This window comes from Xenopus laevis, chromosome 2S, assembly GCF_017654675.1.
Source record: "Xenopus laevis strain J_2021 chromosome 2S, Xenopus_laevis_v10.1, whole genome shotgun sequence".
In the NCBI taxonomy this organism is placed as follows: domain Eukaryota; kingdom Metazoa; phylum Chordata; class Amphibia; order Anura; family Pipidae; genus Xenopus; species Xenopus laevis.
The window spans coordinates 38,592,474-38,614,984 of record NC_054374.1 but is presented as its reverse complement, the minus strand read 5'-3'; the positions used below and the strand labels follow the sequence as shown (position 1 = coordinate 38,614,984).

General features: G+C 40.5%; 1 protein-coding gene across 2 annotated transcripts in view; it reads right to left on the bottom strand.

The window, feature by feature from the left end:
• Positions 1–9,436: 9,436 nt before the first annotated feature.
• The window catches only part of LOC108709348 (small G protein signaling modulator 2), a 169,976-nt gene continuing 156,901 nt past the window's right edge, over positions 9,437–22,511 (bottom strand). For both annotated transcript variants that reach the window (XM_018249111.2, XM_018249110.2), the window contains 6 exons: positions 20,550–20,674; positions 19,844–19,926; positions 15,650–15,759; positions 13,962–14,058; positions 13,599–13,766; positions 9,437–11,856 (listed from right to left, as the gene is read on the bottom strand). In XM_018249111.2, coding sequence (XP_018104600.1) covers positions 11,768–11,856; positions 13,599–13,766; positions 13,962–14,058; positions 15,650–15,759; positions 19,844–19,926; positions 20,550–20,674 — 672 coding nt within the window. In that variant the 3' untranslated portion in view covers positions 9,437–11,767. The remainder of the gene's footprint in view (positions 11,857–13,598; positions 13,767–13,961; positions 14,059–15,649; positions 15,760–19,843; positions 19,927–20,549; positions 20,675–22,511) is intronic.

Sequence of the window (22,511 nt, the reverse complement as noted above, 5' to 3'; positions counted from 1 at the left end):
ACCCGGTGGGCCCCGACCCTCGTGGGCCCCCGCCGGGCCAGACCACCTCTAATATTATAAAAACTTTGAAAAAGTTTCCGGCGATGCGCATCGCGTCGCCGCTTGCGCATGCGCATTGCCGCTTGCTCAACGAGAAGCGCTGCTCGCGCATGCGCATGGCGGCGGTCGAGCGGCGCAGTAGGGGGGCGGGGGGCCCTGGACCAGCAGTCCCGGTGGGCCCTGGGCCCCCCAGTCCGACCCTGTTCACACCACACTTTCACATGTCTCTAACAGATTTCTCAATTTCCCTTTATATAATACATCACATCATTTCACAATATCTTCAGCACCCTCACCTGCCATAGCACAATGGTTGCTCCAAAACGAAATCAAGTTATGCCTCCCACTAACTCTCCCTAAATATTTGGGAAATACAACATTTTATCCATTTTCTGAAATACTTTTTACCCTGGTATTGTTCACCCTTACCAACATCCATACAGATTCTCACTGAGCCTACTCCAGGCACCTCCAGCACATACTTAGTTACTGTGAGCATTTTCATGTTAACCGAAACACATTATTAACCTTTTTAAATGAACTCATAGCACATTAACAATTAGACATCCGCTTCTGATTGGCCAGCCAGTCCACTCGGTAAAATGCCTTGTTGTGGAAGAAACAACACCACTAACCATCATCCATTATACATTACTTTACAGTTCATTTGTCAACCTTGCAGACAGCTGGTTGCGGGTAGACTATATTGTATAATGTCCCTCTGGCTGCCCCTCCACGTAGGTCTCAATCCTGCCTCAGGCAGACCTGCCATAAACTGGTTATGAAGAAGACTGTCAGGCTCGGTCGCTACGGCTAGTCCCTGGCCATCCACCTTAATTAGCTTGTTCCAGAGTTCCTGTAATGCCACTGCAAACTGGGGGAGCCTCTCTCCTTCTCTCTGCACTCGCGTGAAGAAACTTATGTGAAGGTTTGTGGCTACTACAACTTCTACACAATCTCATCCAGGATACCTCTTTCTGCTTCTGGCAACTGAAGTGCTGCCTTTTGAGCATCACCCTCCAGGTCAGTCCCATACAGGCACCTTATAAAAGCGAGCTGTCCCTCACAGGTACTTGCAGCACTTATTTTCCTCCTATCCTCTCTCTGACACAGACTTCTGCCCCTGACATCACACTGTCAGACACTGTCTTTTATTATCCTTTGGTCTCAACAAACTTTATTTCTTCACTAAACAACCTTATATATTGCTGCCCTCTAGTGGCCAAACCAGCTGTAACTTAAAGGGGAAATAACATCTAAAATAGAATAAGGCTAGAAATGCTGTATTTTGTATACTAAACATAAACATGAACTTACAACACCACAAGCCCAATCAAACAAATGATTTATGCTTTCAAAATTGGCCACAGGGGGTCACCGTCTTGTAACATTGTTAAACATCTTTGCAAGACCAAGACTTTAATCATGCTCAGTCTGGTCTGGGCTACTTAGGGATCATCATAAATTATCAAAAAAGCACAAGTCAAATAATATCTGCCAGAAGCCGATATGGCAAGACTGCTTAATTACCAGAATAGGAAGAATGCACTGGGTCCTGTGTTGTCATGTAATCTAATGTGGATTTTATAGTTTTTGTATTGTTTAATACTAACTTTGTTCAACTCTGCAGAACCAGTGGCTGCAGCAAAATAATCCTCCGTCCAAATAGAATCCCAGTTTATCTGTTTAAATCTGGCTCCATGATCTTTGTCCCTGCAGCTGGAGTTGGAAACAGTAGAGGGGATGTAAAGGTAAAAATAAAATCTAATACAAATCTCTACACAGTCGCCGACTGCTCTACAGGGAAACAAACAAAGATGCTTGAGTTCTGCATGGCTGGGAAGTAAGGCGGGGGCTCCCCCTGCTGTTCATAAGTATGATTGTTTCCCTGCAGAGCAGTTAGGAACCATCTGACAATTCCTATCCACAGCAGTAAATGAAGGGAGAATTCCACTGCATACAGTCAGGTTTCTTATAAAAACAGTACACATTTTTTAATTAAAGTATATTAGAGATAGGTTTCTTTTTCATTAAAGAAAGTAAAAAATTTATTTTTTTGCCTTTACATGCCCTTTTACCATTAATACAATCAACATTTTGCCTCCTCTTTTGTCTTTACAAACGAATGCATTACTTGACCAAAATCAGCTGAGTGTGCCTGCACTCGAGCCCACACAGTGGCAGTTTGGAGATTTCTTTTTCCCACAATCTGATTTTTGGGAACGCCAGAGAGTATGTGTGTGTGAGTACACTTTGGTGCCACAGTACCAACGCCATGTCATTTCCACCATTGCCTGCCCTTTGTTATTTCCTGGATTTGTTTCTTTCCCTGATCTACACTACCAGTCTTTCTTAGCACTGTCTCTGCTGTGTGGGGTCCTGAAGTGGAGTAGGATACTGTGGGTGCTGATGCAGATATCCAAGGCCCCATGGCAATGCTAAGTACCAGCACCTGCTGAACCCTTCAGCCTCACTAAGGATGCCTGACAGTTAGATAGTAGTCCCATCGCTGGGTCCAAATCTGACAAGATCAGTCTTTTATAGATTCTTTTTTAGGATATGTTTTTCCTTAGCCCCTTCTCAATTTGTTTTTCCCTGGTTTTTACTTTCAGCAAGGGCATTTGCTAAAATACTCAGGTTACTTAAACTGAATAAAAAAACCTTTGCTGTATGACAAATACTGTATATGAGATGTACAGCTCAAATACATTGTTGCTGCTGTATCACTTCATTATACCAGAATATACTGATTTCTCTGGAATTGCTACAAGCCAATGAAAATGTGCTTAAAACATGTATAGAATTGTCTAAATGTTTATGAAGGGGTGTTCACCTTTACATTAACTTTTAGTATGATATAGACAGCGACACAATTCGCAACTGGTTTTAATTTTTTATTATTTGTGGTTTTTGAGCTATTTAGCTTTTTGTTCTGCTGGTCCCTTGTCTGTGATTTCCACAATCAGGTTTCTAGGGTTTGTTATACCCTAGCAACCATGTACTGCTTTGAATAAGAGACTGGAATATGAATAGGAGAGGACCTGAATAGACAGATGAGTAGTACAAAGTAGCAATAACAATACGTTTGTAGCCTTAAAAAGTATTTGAAAGCTGGAAAGAGTGAACCTTTCCTTTATTACAAAAAAAAACTAACAGTTCCTGTAGTTGCAGTTTTACCAACACCATTTCTGATTTACTGAAAACAATTTGCAGCCGTCACAAACACCTCCACAGACACACTGAGCTCATTTGGGTGCTATATGGCATTCGGGTGAGGAGTGCAATGTTTTGCCACTTAAGACTTCTTTGTAGTTGTAAAAATAATTTGTGGATGGTCTACTCTGTGGCACCTGGTACCTTTGTTTTCTTACCCAGCTTGGCCTTGGTCAATTGCAATTCCCAGTACAGCACATGCTGCAACTCTCAGATGGGCTCTTGCTGTACTGGCTCTCCTCATTGGAGCCTCTGGCTGCTCTACTCATGGCTGCCATCAAAAATCACAGGGCCCTATACGACAACATTTTTTCTGGGCTGCGCCCACACCATTGCAACTGTCAGTGGGCTACCAGCTTTGGAAGGGGGCGGAGCACAGGTGGCTGCACCTACTTAGAGCGACAGCATTTTCTTCCCTTATTGGTCACAGAACTTTTAGTCCCGGTAAAGCTGCATAGCGATTGGATGAGCTGGAGGGGACGTTCAAACCTCAGCTATCCAATCACTGAGCAACTCAACCAGGAGTTAAACTCTGTAAACAATAAGGGAAGGAAATGGACCGAAGATGCTTCCACCTGTGCTCCCACCCTCCCCTGAAGTCGGCAGCTCTCTGAAAGCAGGGGACCCAGCTAATCAAGTAATTGCAGCAATGCCACCCCCCCCCCTACCCTCTGGGCTCAGTACAACTCTCCCCGCTGATTGGCTCTACTAACTTCCTTGATCCTGCCTCTCACTCCTACAGCAAGTTATTACTAAACATTCTAGCACTAACTTCATCTACTGAGGCCTACTTCACCCTCAGGTCCATAAGCACACCACCTCCTCCTCCAGTAAGTTGGGACCAAAGAGACAGAACATGTGTTGGATTCTTCTTTTAAAAAATAGAGGACCCTGACAACACTTTAATGGTTAACACTTCCTCTCTCAACAGTAGACCAGGCCTAAACCTTCTTGCTGTCACTGGAAGAAGATGCAACACTTGAAAACCATAAAAAGGATAGAGACAATGTAAATGTTGCCACACCCACAAAATACCACAACTGTTTAACAAAAACACCCCCTTTTCCCCTGGTTGAAATGGCAGCATCGGATGCACAAGGTGTACTATCATTTTAAGACGGCCCTGGTGCGTGACGTGCAGCCGGGCCCCCGCCCCCCTCCGTACGCAATTTTCTAGACTGCCGTTTAGTGGCGAGCGGACTGCCGGGGGGCCCCTCGCACCCCCTACTCCCCCGGTAGTTCCGCCACTGCGGACACAGTGGCCCATTTAATGATATACTGTGGCCCTAAGCATTCCATGACACACTGCGACACCTGCATTTCATGGTAGAGAGAGTTCCCACGCATTCTATTTATTTGGTACAAGTATTTCTTGCTACATTTTGTCCCTCAGCATAAATGGTACAGTATGGTGCCATTTGACAACCATTTGGTATGGTGCCATAGTGTGACAACCATTTTCATGACAATGTGTTGCCGTTTTGAGGCTCTAATCACAAGTGCATGAGGCACTCAACTCAAAGCACACCTGCAAGTTGTGAGATGTCCATTTCTGTACTGTCAGAGAGAGATGTTAGACCAAATAACTACCTGTTCTTCATTGTGTTAAATAAAAGCATTGTATGTGAGTGTGCATCCATCAAAGCCTGGTAACATGCCCTCAGTCTCTCCATTAGTCTCCCCTAGCCCTTTAAAATCTGCCCTCATCTTTCTCATTCATCCTTCTAAAGCCCTCCCCAATCTGCCCACAGTCCTCCATTATCCACCTCAGCTCTCTCTTCCCCTCTACAATGTGACCCAGACCCACCTTCTCTTAACCAAGCAAGATCTTCCCTCAGCCCCTCCTCATTCAACCACAATCCATTCTCTGCCCTTTTTTCATCCTCCCTTAACCCGCTACCTCATTCTCTCCTAGTTCTCTTCTCTATCAAGCCATAGCCCTCCCCAATCTTCACTCAGCACTCCATGAATCACCACAGCCTCCTTCAACCTCAGCTCCCTTTTCCTCCATGATGTGCCCCAGCCATCAATGAATTGCCATAGCCTTCAGTCTCCCCCTATATTCTCCCTTTTGGAGCAAAAGGGAAAGTCTGGATTAAACTGCTTCTCATAAGAGAAAAGATAAAGTATATGTGAATAAAATTCAGTGTATGCAGATTCCCTTGTGAGCCTCCCTGACGTGGATGGATTCAGTTCTCAAGCTAGCCTTGGTCACTAGTATTCTGGCCTTAAGAAGGAAACATGTGCTTTGCTGTTTTTCTGAGCTGTGGAGCAATATCGTTATTGTCTGCTACCTTGTTTTTACAATTTGATAAAAAAAAACCTTGAGACTGGGTTACTTTTTCTGGGTTACGAGTCTTTGTGAATTCAGAATCCACCGTGTCAAATAATCTTTTGTCTCAAGTGATCTCTGGTTCCTGAATTTCCAAAACACTTGCAATCTTACGACCTATGCATTATTCACAAAAACATACAAACAAAAAATTAATTATTCACAAAAAAACATCTTTTATTGATAATTTTTAGATTAAAAGATAAATATACTGTATCTGGTCGGTACATGGCAATGGCTGAGAATGAGTAACATCTCCAAGCAGAAATAAGAAATTACATCGACAAACACAACCTTGGGACAAATATAGAGGACAATGTGCCCAGATTTATGTAGAGTCAAAGTGGGAGTGAAGTGTTATCAGATGTATGTACCCCACCCCATTGGCACAGTCCAAGGAAACAACTGTTAATCATTAATAAGCAGATTAGATGCACCCGATGAGCCTCTCTCTTCCACATATCCATGATGATTCTAATTCATTGTATGAGATTAAATGTGAACGATATCACTGTGCTGGCAGGGCATGTACACACAGGGTATTTGGATAATATTTGCCTGTATTTGACTCTTTCACAAGATGCAAAGGCAGTTTAATATTGGCTTCATTGTGTTTCTTTCTGCTAACACAGGAGGGGGTAAAGGACTGCAAATAATATTCCAGACTTTTAATTCATCTTGATGACTAAAATTCTGTAATCCTCAGAATCAAAATGATTTCCAGGAACACTATTTATATCTACAGAATTTCCATAAAAATCTTATTTCAACAAATATATTCATAATTTAAAAAAATTAAAAAGGGTTTATTTTCAAGAACATATTCTTTCTGCTGCGTACAGGTGTCCCCCACGCAATCTTTCACCAGGTTGTTGAAGCAAAGTAAAAAAGATTTATTGTGTCCACAACCTTATGCGTTTCATGTTACAAACACTTAGGGGGTTATTTACTAAGCCCTGAATGCAAAAATCACAAAAAATTCGTGATTTTTTTTCATAAAATTGGTCTTTTAAAAATTAACAAATTTTTCAGAATTTATTAAACCCCGGGGCTGGAAAACTCAGAATCTAAAATCCCGGCATCTCAGATCTGTCAAAGGTTGCATATAAATCAATGGGAGAAGTCCCAATGATTTTATTGATTTGCGATGGGTCTCGTGACAAACCCCGAAGTTTTTGGAGGTTTTGGGCAAAAATCTGAGGTTTTGGGTGAAAACTCCGAAAAAATCTTGTAAACCGGGTGAAACCTCCAAAAAAAAATGGTGAAAATCGGAGTATTTACCGCAAAGCAAATTTTCAGGAACATGTAATAATAAATAAGCATTAAAAACCCGAGCAGCTTAGATCGGAGTTTGTAGTAGCCAATATTGATATAATTTCGGACCTTGATAAATCACTCCCGTATCACTCCCCATATGCTTAAGCCTATTGTGTCCACAGCCTTATGCATTTAGTGTTACAAACACTAAGGGGGTTATTTACTAAACCCTGAATGCAAAAATCCCGAAAAATTGGTGTTTTTTTTTTATAAAATCAGACTTTTAAAAAATCATGAATTTTTCAGAATTTATTAAACCCAGAGGATTGAAAAGTCCAAATCAGAAAATCTGGCCTCTCGGACCTGTCGAGGTTGCATATAAGTCAATGGGAGACGTTCCAATGATTTTTTGATGTGTGCTGGGTTTCGTGCAATACCCCGAAGTTTTGGGGCAAAAAGCATAAGAAATCTTAGTTTTCAAGTTGTGAAAATCAGATTTTTTTCCTGCAAAGGAAATTTTCGGGAAAATTTAATAATAAATAAGCGTAAAAAACCCGAGCAGATTTGATCGGAGTTTGTAGCAGAAAATGCAGAGATAAAATCGAACTTTAATAAATAACCCCCTTAGTCGTAGGCTTAAGCCTATCTCTAGGGGGCAGATTCACTAAGGGTCGAATTTCGAAGTAAAAAATACTTCGAAATTCAACCCTCGAATTGAAATTTAGCGCTAAACGTTCGATCGATCGAAGGATTTTTCGTTCGATCGAACGATTAAATCCTTCGAATCGAACGATTCGAAGGATTTTAATCCAACGATCGAAGGAAAATCCTTCGATCAAAAAAAGTTTAGCAAGCCTATGGGGACCTTCCCCATAGGCTAACATTGACTTCGGTAGGTTTTATCTGCCGAACTAGGGGGTCGAAGTTTTTTTTAAAGGGAAAGTACTTCGACTATCGAATGGTCGAATAGTCGAACGATTTTTCGTTCGAAACGTTCGAATCGAAGTCGAAGGGCGTAGTCGAAGGTCGAAGTAGCCCATTCGATGGTCGAAGTACCCAAAAAATACTTCGAAATTCGAAGTATTTTTCATTCGAATCCTTCACTCGAGCTTAGTGAATTGGCCCCTAAGTGTTTGTAACACAAAACGAGTAAGGCTGTGGACACAATAAATCTTTTTTTCTTTGTTTCAACAACCTGGTGGAAGATTGCTTTTATCGGAGTGCCAGAGGGCTCAGGGTGGTGCACCTGGGCCACTTCCTTAATAAGGTGAGGAACAACTTTACTTATTGGAGACTACCCTTATTCTAGTCTTATTATTTAAAAAAAATATACCAAAATTCATGATGGAGGTTGGAGGAATAAGTCGCGCCAAGTGCTCTCTTAAGTGGTGGGTACATGCCAGAATAATCTAACAAAGGGTCACTGAAAAGTGCCACATATAGAGCTGCAAGTAGAGCCATGGATGGTCGTGGGGAGTGATAAGCCTTACTCCAGACCTAATCCATTTATACAAAAGATGGCAGTGTGATTATTTTGAATAGAACAATTGAGTTCTTTGTTAGGGCTAATCAGGGTGCTGAGTATGGTTCCCACCACTGTGTAAAGCTGGCCATAGACTCAAAGATCCGCTCGTTTGGCGACATTGCCAAGCGGATCTTTCCCCGATGCCACTAACAGCATGGCTATATCGGGGGTAATCCAAATGTTCGCCGTATGGTTGAACGATTGGATTACTATACACCAAGGGGCTCAGACGGGTCGGTCGGGTTAAAATCCAACCTTCCCGATCGATAACGTGGCCAGATCGATTGGAAAGACCCGTCGGAAGCCCCCATACACGGAAAGATAAGCTTTCAAATTGGTCTAAACGACCGATATCGGCAGCTTTATCTGCCCGTGTATGGCCACCTTTAGTCTATAAGACAACAATTGGATAAACAATAGGGGACATTTACAATGTGGAATGCTGGATTGAAAGTGGAAAAATTGTCACAATCTGCTATTTAATGTACATTGCACCCTTATGTCGCCCTAGCCCTGATCGTCGCTGCAACAAGATAAAGTGAAGCGCAGGAGGGGGCAGAGGGTGACTTTAGCCAAGGTGGGGGGCTCCGGGAAAGAGGGGGGTGAGGCTGGGGGGCCCAGGGGGTGTTTGGTCCCTGAGTTGGTAGCCATGGTGGGCCCAGGACCCCCCAGTCCAATGCTGATTAAGAAAAATCTCTACATCAATCACAGATTTCCCCATAGACTCCAATGGAGTAAATAAAGCATGCGATATGTATTTCTAATGAATCTGGTCCTGTATTTGAATGATTTATGAACTCATTGGTATTTCCTTACCCCTGGTACAACAAATCAGTTATTGGGCAATAGGTTTTAATCCCTTGACTCTTCTCATTCGTGGTTTCTTGATTTTTGTACTTTTTTTATTGTAATTTTTTGATTGTTGTACTATTGTTGATTTTTCTCTTTTCCGAGGCATTGCACCCTCACAGATACTGGCACAAACAAGACAAAAGAAAACTAACTCTACATTTTTTCTTCTATTCAACAAATAAAAGAACGTTAAAAAGTGGAAAAAAAAAACAAGAAAACGCAAATCATTTTTTTAATGAGTAAATTTACAAAATAGACTGTAGCAGGTTCGGTTGAATAAATCGACATTGTTTGTTTAAGATGCTGTAAATTCCTTTATTTGGTATTTTTCCTAAAGATTTCATAGGTTTCCCATCTCCAGACTGACATTTTAACTGTAATGTTGCTGCTGGTGACACCGAAACAAAATCTGGCCTGTGGTTTTCACAAGAAAGATGTGTGATCCTCCCTGGTTCAGCCTCATTTCTTACACACAAGGCACTATCTTTTTTTTTTCCATTAATTCAAAAATAATTCTTAAACACGAAGGATAAATATAACCAATTCTGTAGCATAAATAAAATGTCCAACACATTGCTACTAAGGGCACCCCTCACCCTTTATGCTATTAAGCCTACTTGGTGGTTGGTACCCCATGGTCTGCACCCACCTTCCCCCCTCCCATGACCACAGGGTCTGCTGTATTGTAGTTACACCAACTGCAAGATGATTTATATTGTTAAATTGACCAACTTACTTTATAGGACCATTGATGAGAAAAGTCATAAATGTTTTTTGACAATGACCACACGGAGCATGTGCACAGTCTTGGTCTTGCAAAGATGTTTAACAAAGTTACAAGATGGTGACCGTCTGTGGCCAACTTTGAAAGCATAAATGATTTGTTTGATTAGGATTTTGGTGCAGAAAGTTCATGTTTATGTTTAGTATACAAAATACAGCATTTCAAGCCTTATTCTATTTTAGACCTTACTTCCCCTTTAAAGACATAGAGAGCAAGCTCACAGGTACAAGGTTGCTCTATACCGTTTGCTCTGAGCAAGTGCACGTCCCAGGGAAAGAGGCATTGCTTTCTGTCTGTTTAAGCACTTTGCACCTAGTGATAAATGAGCCTTATTGTTACCTATAGATTTGTGGTGTATGACTTACTTTTATTATTATACTTCCAGCAATTTCAGAGAAGACTTGATAGAACCAATGACACACTGACTGGCAAATCATGATGGCAAAGTAAAACACTACCTAAATATATTTACAATAATAATACTTGAGGAAAGTACATGCATTTCCCTGTCAGAATGGTGTGTTGGTGATTTGTATTTGGCACCAAAATAACATGGCAGTTTTCATTTCCAACAGGGTGTGTAAACTCTCAGATAGCAGCATGAAATGTGAGCTGAGCAGCACCACAGACTTCACTGATCTGACAATGTCTCATAAATGGAGTTTCCTGAGATCCTGACCTCCTCATAGTGACAGCCTGGCCTCTCCAACTATATCCAGAATCATAGATAGCTGGAAAACCATGGAACCACTTAAACCACATGGAAGCCCTCACAGCTGCTTTGCTTGGTACCAGAGGCAGAGAATAATAAAGATTTAGGTAGGCTTAACCTTCCCAAAAAAGAAGCCAAGTGCTATATAAATAAAAGTTTTCCAATGGAAAGTCTTCTATTGGTAACTTCCACAAAACACCCTCCTCCCCTTCTTGACACCTCTGACTTGTAGTAAAAAGCAAGTTCATGAACACAGGGTTCACAGATCGCTCTTCAGAGTTCCTTTTGCTCAACTGCCCTGAAACGGGAGGTTTTTTGCCTTCCTTCTATTTGCTTAGCTGTAAGTGGCCCTGGGTTTTTTCATCTTTAGTTATTTTGGAAACCACTGGGTAATATCTCTGCTCACAGGCACATACATTTCCTTTATATTGGTAGGAGGAAATACAGGATCAGCACCAAATGGGTTTGACCTGTTGCCTCCTGGGCCATATACAGTATCTGGCCTTTTTCTATTGTGTTCAGGGATCAGGAGAGAAGAGATTTCTTCACAGATGAGTCCAGGTTTGGTTCTTCTTATCTAGGTGGAAAATCTGCTGCTCAGCCCTTCATTTATCATCACAGTGGAATTTGCCAGACAAATATCTGCATGCTGAACACAAACACAGCCATTCAACTGTAATATGGGTTGCAAAGGACAACACACAACATGGGATCCTCAGCCAAACTCAACAGACACCAGAATATTTTAGAAATTCCTTGGCCAACAGTGGAAGGTATCTATAGAATCTATTTACATTACCTTCAATTCAAATGAGACGAGTGTCTCATGAACACGCGGTAGTGGTCCCTGATTTGTGCTGTTTGCTTTAGGGGGATTTTTTTTTTATTTATTAACTTATTTTACAAATTTAAAATATTTAGCCCATTGGGTGGAAATTCTCCTAAAATGTCTTTATGGATTTACAGTGCAAGAAATCATGTGTTCCGGTGCTGCCCGATTCAGCTTTGCTTCTGGATCATCCTGCAGTTCTCCATAACTGATGAGGATGCGCTTCATTTATTTTCAATCAGTGTCTGAACCTTGTGAACCAGCTCCCGGGCTATCCTCAGAATTAGTTGTGCATCGTGATGTTCTGCCATTTCTAGAACACAAAAATAGTCACAAGTTTATTACGAATATTTAATGTTTTGTAATTCTACTATTTATATATACAGTATATATATATATATATATATATATATATATATATATATATATATATATATATATATATATATATTTCGTGTTTATTATGTGACAAAACCACAGCAATTCCATATATATATATGTGTGTGTGTAAAGTCATAAACGCCTGGGTGCAAATTGAAATTCTTCGAATTCGAATACGAAGGATTTAGCGCTAAAATAGCATTCAACCGATCAAATAAAAATCATTTGATCAAACGATTAAATCCTTCATATCGAACTATTCGAATGATTTTTAGCGATCGATCGAAGGATTTTTATTTGATGCCAAAAACTTTAAAAAATGCACTGGAAGGTTCCCATAGGCCATATAGCAATTTGGTAGCTTTAATTTGGCGAAGTGTTGAAATCTAAGGATTTTTAAAGAGATGGTACTTCGACTATCGAATGGTCGAATATTCGAACGATTTTTACTTCGAATCGAAGTCGAAGTAAGTCGAATATTCGAACAATTTTTACTTCGAATCGAAGTCGAAGTAAATATCCAAAAAATGAGTTCGAAATTTGAACTTTTTGGACTTCGAAGATCCAATCGAGCTTAGCAAATCTGCCCCTTAGAATTGAGTCCAAACAAGGGCACGCACTCACAGGACTTATGAAGAAAGAAGTTATTTATTAAAGCAAAAAAAAAAAAACGCTAATGTACTCTAGCCTACTCTAGCACTCTAGCCTTTCTATAGCCTGAAACGTTAGCAGTTTTTTTGCTTTAATAAGAGAGAGAAAGAAAAAGTACATGAATATACTTTTTAGATGCTTAAATTGTGAGAATTAAAGTGGTTGTTCACCTTTATTTATCAAAGTCCGAATTTATCTCAATATTTTCTGCTACAAACTCCGATCAAATCCGCTCAGGTTTTTTGCGCTTATTTATTAATACATTTTCCCGAAAATTTGCTTTGCGGGAAAAAAAAATCAGATTTAAACAATTTTTTTCTGATTTTTCATCCGATTTTCAAGATTTTTCCGGATTTTTCACCCGAAACCTCAGATTTTTGCTCTTCAACTCCAAACACTTTTGGGTATTGCACGAAACCCAGCGCACATCAAAAAAATATTGGGCCTTCTTCCGTTAACTTATGTGTCCTCGACAGGTCTAAGATGCCGGATTTTCTGATTCTGACTTTTCGATCCTCAGGGTTTAATACATTTAGAAAAAATCATGATTTTTTAAAAGTCAGATTTTATAAAAAAAAAAATCACAAGTTTTTCGTGATTTTTGCATTCGGAGTTTAGTAAATAACCCCCTTAGTGTGAGAGAGTGATATTCTTAGATAATTTACAATTGACTTTCATTTTTTATTTCTGTTTTTTTAAATACTTAGCTTATTATTCAGCAGCTCTCCAGTTTGCAAGTTGAATAATCTGGTTGCTGGGGTCCAAATGACCCTAGTAGCAATGTATTGATTTAAATAAGACACAGAAATGTGAATAGGAAGCATCTCTTTTGTAGATGAATGTTTGCTTATATTTACCCATGATTCAGCAGATGCTTTCCTAGATCTGTGCACATATTCAACTTACTATCTGCTTTTAGTCAAAACAGAAACGCCTCGCTGATCGTGAAGATCTGAATTTCCCAAACAGCTGTCACTTGTGACAGGCGAAAACATCTTCAGCATGAGATATTTGAAATCTTACCATTAAAAAACTTGATGATATCTGTGAAGTCCATATTATTGTCACGCACAATCTCCCGATAGACCTCCACCAGAGCCAGAGCGATGAAGAGCACAAAATGCTCTGAGGATATAAGTCTAGCAGCCCAAATGGCCTCCCACACTGCAAACACATCTTCATAGAGCAATTCTAGAAGGATACAATGGGAAAGAGCTGGCATCACTTAAAATGTATATGTCACAAGCAGATTCAGCAGCAAATGGAAGAGGAAGCAATTTGTCTTTCTCTAAACTTTCCTTCAACTACACAGTGAAAGCCATCCCAAATGGGCTATGAGTCACAAGGCTACTTAGATGCTTAGTTATGGAGTGTCTAAGGATTTACCTCGTTTAAAATCAAGCAAGAACCAGCGGTAACAGAAATAGAAATGTGTATAGTCTCCATTCTGGTGCATGAGTTCAAACAGCTCAGAGTCCAAAATCTGCAAAAAGAAAATGATAATTAAGCATACAATGAACTTGTGGTATCGCTTGCCTTTTTTTTTATTTTTAAGATTGCTTGTTTTACAACAAGAAAGTAGTTTGTATAGAAGGGAAGGAAGGAGAAAGAGAGTAAGTCAGAGAGTGCAAGAGCCATTACATTGATGTTGCAGGTGAGTCCAACCAAGGAGACCAAATGTCCTTGAACTTTTGCGGGCATCCTCTAGCCAGGTAGGTGAGTTTATATCATTTTAGCTGTGAATTAACAAGTATGATCCATATATGCATAGTTGGTGGCGATGGGCCCATCCAGTGTAGTGCGATAGTTTTTTCCGCATAAAACATGAGCAGTCTCATTGGGTGTCTAGTATTTGTTCTGGGCACCAAGGAATCCAGGAGGCCTAGCAGACATGTGGTAGGGTCAGTTCTGTGTGTCACCTGTTGCCAAAACGTCTGATCCTCGGGGCAGTCCCGAATTAAGTGCATGAAACTAGCTGTCTGAGTCTTGCATCTCTGGCAACTTGGGGAATCACATTTACCCATGATATGTAATTTTTGTGGTGTGAGGTAGGTCTGATGTATAGTTTTAAATTGTATGAGCTTATCTCTGGTGCTTACTAAGGGTTGATACAGACTGTCTGTAATTTCTTCCCAGTTGTCAGAATCCAGTTGGATCCTGCTAGCTTCCCATTTGTATGTCACCCTAGGCCGTGGGTCATACCTCCTAGAGACGTGTTGTTTTTTTTCGGTATTTGAAAGAAGTTTTGTTTTGGTTGGTTGGACTATAAGGCATTCCAAGTCTAGATATTGTATTTGTATCACTCACGAATATAGACGATATATTAGACGAATATAAAAATATGTACGTAGAATAAAAAATAAAAAAATTAGTACTGGAAAAAGTAGCTTGACTTACAAAATTCTAACCCTAAAGGCTAATCTGCCTGTGCCACTTGTTGGCAAACATTTTCTGTTCAAGCCCCACTTTGAAGGTCCAGTCATTGGTCAAGGTCAAACCTTTGGTCAGGTCCTTAGCTCATGAAGTGAGTACAGATATACTGTAAGTAAATGTTGGTGTATCAGCCATTAAGTCACAGTTTCAACAATATCTAGGACAGCAAATATGTATTCACCCCAAAGCTCGCCCTAAATGGCCTTCAAGATGGGTTTTCAGGTGTATCTTGGGGAGCAAATGGCTCCCCAAGCTCCTAACTGGATTTAAGGCTGAGCCCCCCTACCGTTGCTCTAAGTTACCCCATAAAGGACACAAACTTTGAAATCCACATCCCTATGCTCTTGTGGAGTTCAAAGCAGCAGATAGGGTGGGTTTTAAGGGGCACGCACTCTGGAATAGGCAACAGCTACTGTATAAATATATTTTTTTGTTGATTTGGAGTCTGTATTTTCCCAAATTCACCTGGAACTATAGAAAGGTGAATTAAAACAATGTTTCTGTATGAGGTCCTGAGCAAATATTAGACAATAAATGGTTGGTTTTTTCACAAATGTATAGAAGGGGCAGAGCGGAACCAGAAGGTACAGGCACCCAAGGCAATGGCACTCACTCATCGCAAAAATGATGGTAAAACCTACCTGGATTAAGGATCTCATGTTTGCAAAGTGTGTATCCATTGCACCCCCATTTGGAAAGTTCTGGCTCATTCGTTTCATCAGTTGAGTGAAGCAACTGTACGCCAGCAAATCTATAGAATACATAAATCAATTATTTATTCATTTTTCTGTTGGTTAGCAGTTGTATTTTTGTATGTAGTTTATATATTTGATATATACACCCTTCTATCTAACTGCGAGGCAGAATATGTTGGTACTTTATAAATACATAATAATAATAGTAACACAGAGAGAACTACTGGCTGAAAGCATTTCCATCAAGCTTACAGTAAAGACTCCTTATTTACATCTGGAGTTTCACTGACAGAGGGATATCGGTGTAATTCCTTTTCTTTAAGCAAAGGAAACCAGTACTGTACATTTGTGTGGATGGATCCTCCTTTCTAACAATAATGAGCCCTCAGAGATATACTTAAAAATGCTGAGGTAAACCTACAAGAGCAGAGGCTGCCCAGATTAATTTATGAATTTTCCACAGCTTAGGACAATGGTAATATGGTTTATGCTACGTGCTCCCATAAAGTCATATGAAAAAGTCTGGGAACCCCTCTCAGCCTGCATAATAATTTACTCCACTTTCAACATAAAAGATAACAGTGGTATGTCTTTCATTTCCCAGGAACATCTGAGTACTGGGGTGTTTTATGAACGTGATTTTTAGTGAAACAGTATTCAGTTGTATGGAATTAAATCAAATGTGAAAAACTGGCTGTGCAAAAATTTCGCTAATTTGAATGCATGTAACTGCTCAATACTGATTACTGGCAACACCAACTTGGTTGGATTAGCTTATTAGGTCTTGAACTTCATAGGCAGGTGTGTCCAATCATGAGAAAAGGTATTTAAGGTGGCCAATTGCAAGTTGTGCTTCTGTTTGACTCTCCTCTGAAGAGGGACAGCATGGGATCCTCAAAAAAACTCTCAAAAGATCTGAAAACAAAGATTGTTCTGTATATGGTGGGAAAGCTACAAAAATCTCAGAGGTTTAAACTGTCAGTTTCAACTGTAAGGAATGTAATCAGGAAACGGATGGTCACAGGCACAGTTGCTGTAAAACCCAGGTCTGGCAGGCCAAGAAAAATACAGGAACCAGTAACGTAACTAGACGGGGGTGGGCCCTGGCGCAATAACGTGCAGCCGGGCCCCTGCCCCCTCTGTACGCTATTTTCTGTGCGGAATCCAGTGGTGCATGAGCTGCCGGGGGGCCCTGAGGGGGTACAATCCAATCGCACCCCCTGTTCCCCTGCTAGTTACGCCACTGACAGGAATGGCATATGCGGAGGATTGTGAGAATGGTTACAGACAACCCAAAGATCACCTCCAAAGACCTGCAAGAACATCTTGCTGCAGATGGTGTATCTGTACATCGTTCTACAATTCAGCATTCAACAACATCGCATTCCAAGAAAAACACCTGCTACCTACTGTCAAATTTGGTGGAGGTTCCATCATGCTGTGCGGCTGTGGGGCTGTGTGGCTAGTTCAGGGACTGTGGCCCTTGTTAGAGTCGAGGGTTGGATGAATTCAACCCAATATCAACAAATTCTTCGGGATAATGTTCAAGCATCAGTCACAAAGTTGAAGTTATGCAGGGGTTGGATATTCCAACAAGACAATGTCCCTAAACACACTTATTGATGTAATATCTGTGTTGGGGTGCCCACATTTATGCACCTGTCTAATTTTGTTATGATGCATATTGCATATTTTCTGTTAATCCCATAAACTTTATGTCACTGCTGAAATACTACTGTTTCCATAAGGCATGTTATATATTAAAAGGAAGTTGCTACTTTGAATGCTCAGCCAATGATAAACAAAACTCAAAAGAATTAATAGGGGTTCCCAAAATTTTTCATATGAGTTTATGTGTTGTTTCTTGGTCCATGGCCTGTTGCCCCCCAATCCCTCTCTTTTCATTTCTATCCTATCATATACTGTAAAAACCATTTGACTAATGGTTGCTTAGTTCAGAGCTATTCAACAACCCTGTGTTGTTCTGAGTTTTTGCTTATACACAAAGAACCATTGTTTCTTACTGTTAATGTCTGTTAATAGTGAATCAAACCAAAAATAAAAAACTTTAAAAAGGGAAGCTGAGGTTGGTATTTTAAAGGTTACTAGAACAGTGTGGTGGTTCTGGTTTTTTTTTACAGTATTTGTAGGCTAATATCTCATGTGCAGATCCATAGCTTGATACAGTGCACACTATACTACTTGTTATCCATATGTCTTTCTTCATAAGAAACTTAGGGGCAGAGTTACAAAATGCTGGTATGTTTTTGAGTGGCAATGGCAAAAGCAACTAGTAAAAAAACCAAGAAGAGTTTAGATCTACAAAGTACTTTTTTGCATTGTGCTGATTCGTTAGGGCAAAGGCACACGCTGCAATTCGGGGAGACAAATCTCCTCTTCTTCGGGGCGACTAATCTCCCCAAACTGCCTCCCCTGCCTAGAATGAAAATCGCTGGTGGGATGGCACTAAGGAGCGATTCGTTTTCCGAAGTCGCCTGAAGTTTCCTTGTGAGGCAACTTCGGGCAACTTTGGAAAACGAAGCGCTCCCAGGCCCGGATTTAGGGAAAGGCCCCCTAAGCCCGGGCCTAGGGCGGCAAGATGTTAGGGGTGGCAAGAAGGCACCCCCTAACATCTTGTGTAAGTCGGCTGCTCCTGATAGATCCGGCTGCTTTAGGACCGCTCCTCCAGCCTATCTCCCGCTGTGGCTCCGCCCCCTCCCACTCCTCTCTGTGCTTGTGCTGCCTCTGCCGTGCTGCGTGTGTCCCAGCAAGCTGATCTGTTCCTTAGCTGGTATGTACATTTGATATTTCCCCTGCAGATCTGCTGTATATCGGCCATGTAGAGAAATATGTCATAGTCAACTTGCAGATTTGCTGGAGGTGCAGAATCACAAGTGATCTAAACCTGTTACAGATGTTTTTATGGCCCTTTCCTGCTTCCTACAAAATGAAAACCATTTCAGTTCTATTACACAATTAGTCTATTTTTAATATAGAACTTTTTATGCTTTAAGTTACTGCTGCGATAATCAAGATGAAATAAATATTTATATACAAACTAATAATATGAATTTAATGCTATAAATTAATGGCTACATATGAAATTTGATAAATGAATTTTGTACATGATTTTATATATATTGTGTGATGAAATTAAAAACCTCAATTAATTTAAATCCATTTACTCCATTTAATTAATTAATGATTATTATATTTCATTAAGAAGAAATTTACAAGAGTGCGACATAAGGGACCTTTTTCATTTCAACCTATTACAGAATTAGGTTTCCTTCCTTACACTTTTCCCTTGTTTACAAAATGTGATTGACTTGCATCTTAGCTGCAGGTTTCAGCAGAACATAATGGTTTTCTGTCATCTGACATACAGACTTGTGCAGCAGCAGATACGGCCAGAAACTGCTTCTTATAAGAACAGCTGCGCTGCAGTACCAAGTGCAACATCAGACACAGTTTGTTCTATTTGTAAATTATCTTTTCAACTGGAAACAGGGTACTCTGAGAATTACTCATGTATAATAAGAGATAATGTACCCCCTACTGTAAATGATAAGGATATTAGAAGTCACTGAGGGGTTCTATGGCCATATAAAGGCACAAGGCTGCAGGCTGAGTTATACAGGGAACTCTGAGTATCACTCATGTATTATAATGGATTATGTACCCCCTACTGTAAATGATAAGGATATTAGAAGTCACTGAGGGGTTGTTCTGTGACCATATAAAGGCACAAGGCTGCAGGCTGAGTTATACAGGGAACTCGGAGTATCACTCATGTATTATAAGGGATAATGTACCACCTACTGTAAATGATAAGGAAATTAGAAGTTACTGACGGGTTGTTCTGTGACCATATAAAGGCACAAGGCTGCAGGCTGAGTTATACAGGGAACTCGGAGTATCACTCATGTATTATAAGGGATAATGTCTGCTGAGAAATAGGACCTACAAAGATTATGCTGCTGCCAAGATTTGACTTTTTTATTTTATAATAAATATTTAACTGATGCTGCGGCTGCCCACTGGAGCACAATTGACAAACTTATCAAAACAAGGGACATTATGAATATGTAAAATAACATTTGCAATAAAGCAGTTGACGTTCAATGTATCTTCTCTTACCATTATCCAAAACAACCATCAGGGGAGCCAACAGGTCACACATTCCTTGCACATAACCTACATCCAGGTGTTCCCACACGTAACTACATGGAGTAGAGAATTTGAATTAGATTAGTGAATTAACCTTTAATAATGATTAATAATTAGGTCCACAAACTTGGGCACAATTGCCCCTAGTTAAAATGTACTCCTTGGCTAAATACATACTATACTGGTATTCTATTTCATTTTCAGAGATTCTATAATATATAACCATAATCCAGGATTTTACATTTATTACAGTATTTAATGAACCTATGGACTAGGGAATTACTGGTGCATAATAACATTCCCATTCATGTGAACTTCGTATCACATACCTTTACTGTATATACAAGAGTAGAATTTGTTTTAATTGAACACCCTTAGCTAAAGTGTCCTTTGTCCTCCCATCAGGCATATTAAGCCCTGCCCTTTAATTTCATATAAATTTATAGGATGAAGCTGAGCTGAGGATATCAGAATGGTGCAAGCATTTACATTATGTTCATTTCAGGAACATTTGTACAAATTTTCTGTAGTAAAATTCCCATCTATTGTGAAACGCGCTCGTTTTCTATGGACAACATCTAATTTACAATCATCGGGATATCTCCATTTCCACTTTACATTTTGATTAACTATTGAATGGATCAGTTAACCCCAACTAAGTAATTCAATAATCCACCTGCACATGATGTTCCGGAGCTTTTCTAAGTTTTCATCAGTGAAATACCAGTAATTGCGATCACACCGCTGCACATCTTTATCAATTCGATGCAAATTTAAGGCGATGGTATCCAGTAGTTCTATCTGATAAGGGAAATGTTAAGCAGAAATAACTGCAGTTAGCATTCAAGTAGTATTTTGCAACATGATGTGTAACAGAGAGTTTGTGATGCAGCCAAACCATCATCCAGGTACTACAGGAGGGTCTCACGGGCTGCGTTTATCAGTAAGAGCAATGGTATACTATGTAGAGCATTTTGTAGCTCCATGGGAAAGCGTGTTTTGTCCCTAACCCATAGAGTTACAAAATACTAAGATCACCCATGTCAGATTACCTCTAGACTCATTATACCACTGACTGCATAAACAACCATTTCTTCACCATCATATTCCAGCTGGTGAAAAAGTACCTGAAATCTCTGCCTCCTATAGTTCACTTACATGGAAAACTCCTTGCTCCCCCGGTACTGGTGCTTTAAAGCACAAAAAACACTTAGAGAGGCTGAAGAAGCACAAGTAGTAGCACTGTTAGGCACATCCAGATCAAGTGAATGGGACGGACATGGGCAAAAGCCCTTAAATTGAATTAACAACTGTCACTTTTGACATTTTGCCCTCTGGCTTTACCCACATTGTAAAAACTTACTTTTTTGTTGCATGAGAGAATATACTGGTTATCCAGAATGCTCATGGCCTGGGGTTTTCCAGATAAGGGATAAGGGACCTTAAGTCTGTTAAAAAATCTTTTAGGGCTATTCCACACGGGGAGATAGCCTTGCGTTTGCGGTCGCGGCGACAAAGCGCCGCGCCAGTCGCCGCGACCGGCGCAGGCGACAGTTTTGTATGGGCGCCTATGTAAAAACGCCTGTGCTAACCACACGAGGCGATGCGCTTTTCAACAGTCGCCTGAAAATGCCTCGCCAGGCTTTTTCAGGCGACTGTTGAAAAGCGCATCGCCTCGTGTGGTTAGCACAGGCGTTTTTACATAGGCGCCCATACAAAACTGTCGCCTGCGCCGGTCGCGGCGACTGGCGCGGCGCTTTGTCGCCGCGACCGCAAACGCAGGGCTATCTCCCCGTGTGGACTAGCCCTTAAACATTAAACTCTATTACACTTCAATAAGGATTAAAGGAACAGTAACACCAAAAGCTGAAAGTGTCTTAAAGAAATGACAATATAATATACTATTTCCCTATCCTGGTAAAGCTGGAGTATTTGCTTCAGAAACACAACTATAGTTGATATAAACAAGCTTCTATGTAGCCATGGGGGCAGCCATTCAAGCAGAGGATACACAATGGATAACAGATACGTTCTGAAGAATCCCATTGTATGCTACAGAGCTTATCTGTTATCTGCTGTGTATCCTGTGCCATTTCTCCCTTTTCAGCTTTGATGGCTGCCCCCATGGCAACGCAGCAGCTTGTTTATAAAAACTATAGTACCGTTTCTGAAGCAAACACAAATAGTGCAGCACAACTTAGTTGGGATCAGTACATGGTACGTCTTATTATTACAGAGACAATCATCACATACAGCCATTTTCCTTTCTTATTATTGGCTTCTATGTTGGATTACAGCCAGGGCCGGATTTACATAGTGGGCGCCCCTAGGCCCACTGCCGTTTGTCACCCCTGTCCCCTCTCCTTTACATCCAAATTTTCATTATCAATGGGGATTGGTGCATAAGAAATTTAAAAAATTATTGTATCTCCAGTGCATTCCCAGTATTTTGTGCCATTGTGGGTGTGGTTGGGCAGCATGCCGTCCCCCTAAAATCCTGCTGCCCTAGGCCCGGGCCTAGGTGGCCTTTCCCCAAATCCGGGCCTGATTACAGCCTAGGGCAGTTATATGTTCTTTCCATGTCTGGGGTGGTTTCTTGTTGTCACTTTAGTTTCACCCAAAAAATACTGAAAAATTA